At 40.2% G+C, this 5553-nt stretch overlaps 1 protein-coding gene across 1 annotated transcript; it reads right to left on the reverse strand.

Annotated features, from left to right (window-relative positions):
- Window positions 1-4643: 4643 nt before the first annotated feature.
- On the reverse strand, window positions 4644-5219 carry LOC145939060 (uncharacterized). The gene has a single exon (XM_083043115.1). It carries the CDS (start codon window positions 5217-5219, stop codon window positions 4644-4646), a length of 576 nt encoding a protein of 191 aa, XP_082899241.1.
- Between the last annotated feature and the right edge of the window lie 334 nt (window positions 5220-5553).

The raw sequence follows: 5553 nt of genomic DNA on the forward strand, positions 1-5553 counted from the left end.
CGCGGGTTCCCGGGCAGAAGGGAGGCTCGTGTTGTAAAGAAATATCTTGAGCACCTACCTTATTTAATTTCCAAGGAATGGACAACGACTGGATGGCGATGATCCGGGGTGCCCGCGTTGTAGAGGGTGTACAGGATGCCAGACCTTTCTGCAGATACCTTGTACGGCGTGGATCGTTGTCCGGGATGTCGTTTAATGGCACCTTGGAATTCTTGATTTCGATCGCGTGCAATTGAGTAGGCCACTCCCGTAATTTAACGTCCGCGTGATTATTATTATTATTATTAATGCTAAAAGGCACGGAGTCGCCGAACAATCTATCGTATTCCGCGTCGTTGTGATAGTCGATTCAATGAAATTAGAGAGACCACGTGTTGATTCAGTGCGATGTAGTCGTGCTGTTATACGCCGTAGTTGATTCTTTCTTCCTGCACGGCGTGTTTTAGGCATTATAAAATTTAAACATTCTGAACGTCGTTTCGCTTCTGCAATAACTAACGTGCGGCGGTCCTCACTGTTCGTTGTTGCTTTCGGCGAGAGATTATGAGCGGTTCGTCCTCTCTGAATAATCACTACGAGGTTCAGGAAATATTTCTATGTTATAGAATAGTAATTTGTTAGGAATGGATTATTTGACGCGTGTTTTAGGCATTGTAAAATTTAAACGTTCTGAACGTCGTTTCGCTTCTGCAATAATTAACGTGCGGCGGTCCTCACTGTTTGTTGTTGCTTTCGGCGAGAGATTATGAGCGGTTCGTCCTCTCTGAATAATCACTACGAGGTTCAGAAAATATTTCTATGTTATAGAATAATAATTTGTTAGGAATGTATTATTCGGCGTGTGCAGGCGAGAGAATTCGAGATGCGTTGTAGAAATAATATAGGCTTGGAGCTACACGAGGTTGGAACTAATTTAGAATGAATGTAGAATATATATATATATAACACTTTTATTCTAGTATAACACTACGAGTAATACAAAGTATCTAAGTTAAATTTTAGAGTTAGAATCTTAGAGTTAAAGTTAGAATTAGAGTCTTAGAATTAGAATTAGAATCTTAGAGTTAGAATTTGAATTTTAGAATTCGGAGAGAGTCTTAAAGGTGACTGCTCTGCTTGACGGCGCGATTAGAACTGAGCTCCTCTGGGCTCGTTCTGAGGTCCTTCGGTTTTCGGCAGCTCGGTTGCGGCGGCCGAGAGTGGGGGAACTCTCTAGGGTAGGGAGTTGCCGTGGTAGGGAAGTTCCCAGGTGCTGCGGAGCGCCGCGCTCAGGCACTAGGCGGAGTTAGATGTCATGGCCGGCATTGGCGCGCATGGTACGGGTGTTTAGACTTAGATTATTTGGTGATGTTTTGATTTTGGTGAAGTAGCGGACGTGACAGGCATAATAGGCCCTCCATGACTCATTCATCTGATTCGAGATTTGCGACATGCGGTTCGTTCGGCAATCGACGATAATCAAAGTTATAATTTCGACGATAAAACACGGTTAATGTCGGTGAAAGAAATACGCAGACATGGGAACATGTTACCGAATACTATACGCGGTATCATCTGCGGTCCTTCGAATTGTGGTAAAATTAACGTTGTTGATTAGTTTGATAGAAAGCCCGCACGGCGTCCGCTTCGAGAACGTGTATGTATACTCGAAATCGCTTCAACAACCGAAATATCGATATTTGGAAAATTTGTTATCATCGATAGAGAAAATTGGTTATTTTACATTCTTGAATAATAGCGATGTAATTCCACCGAGCGAAGCGCTTCCGAGTTCCATTTTTATCTTTGATGACGTGGCGTGCGACAAGCAAGATACGATAAGAGAGTACTTTGCAATGGGGCGACACTCGAGCGTCGACTGTTTCTATCTTTGTCAAACGTATACGAAGATATCCAAACATCTTATACGCGACAATGCAAATTTATTAATTTTATTTAAACAAGACGAGACAAACTTGAAACACGTGTACAACGATCATGTAAATACAGACATGTCTTACGATAATTTTTACGCTTTTTGTCAGAAATGTTGGCAACACAAATATGGATTCGCGGTAATTGACAAAGACAGTCCGCTGACTAATGGACGATATAGAAAAGGATTTAATGAATTTGCAATACCGTAAAGCAATTAGTCGCTGACACATTGATCGAACAACGTCTAAATTGAGTGCAACATGACGACTAAGAATGACGATCGCGAGAAGATTGTGTGAGAGATTGCGAAAACGAGTAACTCAATCCGTAAAAAATATCGTTTTCTGAAAACTGGTAAAATGGAAGAAAATAATGCATTGGAAAGACACTTTAAACCAATCTCTGAACCTCTGAAACAGCTTGTCAAAAATACAGTCGGTGTTGAGTCTGATGAAGAAAAGATTGAGCCATTGAGTATGCTCGGAGAGAAAAAAGAGTTTGAAACAAAGCGATTAATATATCGTTAAATGATATAACTTCTATTCCGAAGCGATTCAAACCCCGGCGAATGCAACATTTATTAGATGCAACTACTTCTACTCCGATACAAGATGTACAGCCAAGACAAGTATTGCACGAAAAGACGGCTCCGTCTGTCGAAGAAATTTTCGAGACCACACCTGAATCACTTGTGACGTCAGTTCGACATTCATTACAAACGTCCGATGGTCAAAATTCATTGCATAGTCGCTTGGGTCCACTTGCTCAAAAATATGTGGCAGCTATATTGAGTCAAGTTAAAAATTCCAAAATGGATTACGTATACGGTGTTAAATTTACCTACGAAGGAATGATGCTTGGTAATAAAAATTTTGATGTAGATAAAAACAATAATATAATTATCAATGGAACAAAATACGCGGGAACTGCAGGTCTTTACCTGAGTTGATTTTCAAGAGACTTCCCGACGATGAAATATACACCGAGAATGACTTGCAAATATACAAAAGTATATAACGACAAATGCACACAGACGAAATGGCAATGTGAATCAACCACTATTAGGTAACAAGGGATACAAGTATAAACACATAATCGCACCATTAATCGGCGTTAAAAATTTGGAAAAGGTGTAAACATTCCGCGTGCTATGGTCTTAAACAATAATAAGTTTGATTACGTGCATTGGAACGATCCCAACGAGTTGGTAGATCGTCTGCGATTGCTGGAAGCTTCGCGTCAAGCTGGCAACAATGCCCACGACAATGAAATATTGTCGATTATCGAGGAACTTTACGAGGCGGGTATTATTATAGAATAAGCTATACGTCCACGATACGAGTCAGTCTGTCATTATTATTAGTGATGAAATGTCGATTAATAAATTTGGACTATCGCTGGGAACGCCAGATAATTCATATTATCAATGGAATGCATTACTGAGAAATTACGTGCGCGATAACGCTCTGTGTCGGACAGCCTCCGGCTTTGACGCAAGATCGCGCAAGATACAACGTGTAGCGCAACCGGAAGCAGATAATGATGCTGCCAACAAAGTATGTGGACATTGTTATCAAACAATTGAGAGATCAACAGGAAGAAATTGAGATTAAAATTATCACGCTCACGACTTCGATGCAGACGCTGCGAATAATATTGGATGAGAGAATGTTTTGTAATACAACACGCCTTACTAAGTCAGCAAAAGATGTATAAAGAACGCGGAGGAATCATGTCCCGATCAAACACCTCTGAAAAGCAGCTTCTCGTAGAGGAATTGCATGCTTCAGCGAGAAGAAATTTTTTACGTAGATGTGTCATAGTACGCGGATACGACGATCTATGGCAGGCTGACGTGGTCGAGATGCGCGAGCCAACAAAGGCTACAATTATATACTCACTGTTATCGATGTGTTGAGCAAGTATGCATGGGCTGTACCAGTCAAGAGTAAGAGCGGAAACGAGATGAACGATTGCAAAAATAATTCGAGATGATGGAAGATGCCCGAAAAATTTTCAAACCGATAGAGGAAAAGAATTTTACAACGCAAATGTACAGATACTCTTGAAAAAATACAACGTTAATCATTATTCAACGTACTCCGCCATGAAGGCCTCGATCGTGAAACGATTCAACCGTACTTTAAAGAACAATATGTGGAAAATGTTTACGCTTAATGGAAATTATAAGTGGGTCGACGCGTTGCCTCGGCTCGTTGCGGAATATAATGCGCGAAAACATCGCACTATCGGTATGAAACATATCGACGTTACTCCCGCGATCACTGATAAACTTTTAAAAACGGTCTATAGCAACGTAAAGATTGCAGCTCCGGCGAAATTCAAAGTAGGCGATCCGGTACGCGTGAGTAAATACAAGACTATGTTTGAAAAAGGTTAAACGCCAAATTGGACGACTGATTTGTTTAAAATTATCAAAGTGCAGAAAACTAGTCCCGTAACATATCTACTCGAAGATGTGCGCGGAAATCCTGTTGCCGGAGGATTCTACGAATACGAGCTACTGCGCGTCGCTAACCCAGATGTATATCTCGTTGAAAAGATGATACGCAAAAAGAGTAATGAGGTTTACGTGAAATGGCTGGGATTTGATACATCGCACAACTCTTGGACATAAAAATGATATATTGTAAAAATTGTTTTAAATATATAATAAATATAATAAATATTCTATTTTAATAAAAATTTTATTTACAAAATATAATTTACAGTGGTATTTTATAATGCCCCCATGGCAATGTTTTGGTGGTTCCAGGAACGATATATCGCTTATCGTCGTACGGACTTAGAGCAATTTTTGTCTCGCGAATAGTGTATACTTTATGCAACATGGATCTTATGCAAGACTGCTGACGTGTCATTTCATTCTCTTCATTCAGACACCGCGTATAATCGTCAAATGTTATCGTTCTCGCGACAACGTTACTCTTGACACCTTTGACCTTTTTCGTATCTTTTTTACCATCTATTCGCAAAGCGTACATTTTTGCTCTAAGCCCTACAAATTCTGTCATTATCGCGCCATTATTTTCGTCCTTCATTAAGTCGAGTACTTTTTTATTCACGAGCGGTATACCGTACGCATTGTCCGCAGCGTAATCGCTCGTATCAAATTTGCTTACGTCGCGCTTCATATTCTCATACACGTCTTCGCATTCAATGTAATATATTAGACTGTCTGTGTCGGTGTACATTACCCGGCATCTGTCACGATACAGCCGTGACATGTACTCGTGATGAAATTCGTACAAGCACGTTTTAGAGATGTCGAGTATGCACATGCCGACATAGATTGGTTTGTAAAATTTTACCTCGAGTTTGCGCAATTCTACGGCAATAAGATTTTTCGAAAAGACGCTTCTACTATGAAAATTTGGCTTCGCAATCATTGCCTCTGCACCGTACCGTCCATCCCATTTTGTTATGAGGTTTACATCAACACAATTACGCACATTTTCCATCGTTTTACCAAATACCGCATTGTTCATTAATGTGTATACATTTTTTTCAAAATCATTTTTCGCCTGTGTTCCAAACTGTGTATTGAGTTTGATATAATTCCGGAGCCATGGAGATTGCGCAATTTGTAATATGCGGTGTATTTTTGTAACGCGA

Source organism: Prenolepis imparis, unplaced genomic scaffold (genome assembly GCF_030444845.1).
Source record: "Prenolepis imparis isolate NDT839.2.m4 unplaced genomic scaffold, iyPreImpa1.0 SCAF_7, whole genome shotgun sequence".
Lineage (NCBI taxonomy): Eukaryota > Metazoa > Arthropoda > Insecta > Hymenoptera > Formicidae > Prenolepis > Prenolepis imparis.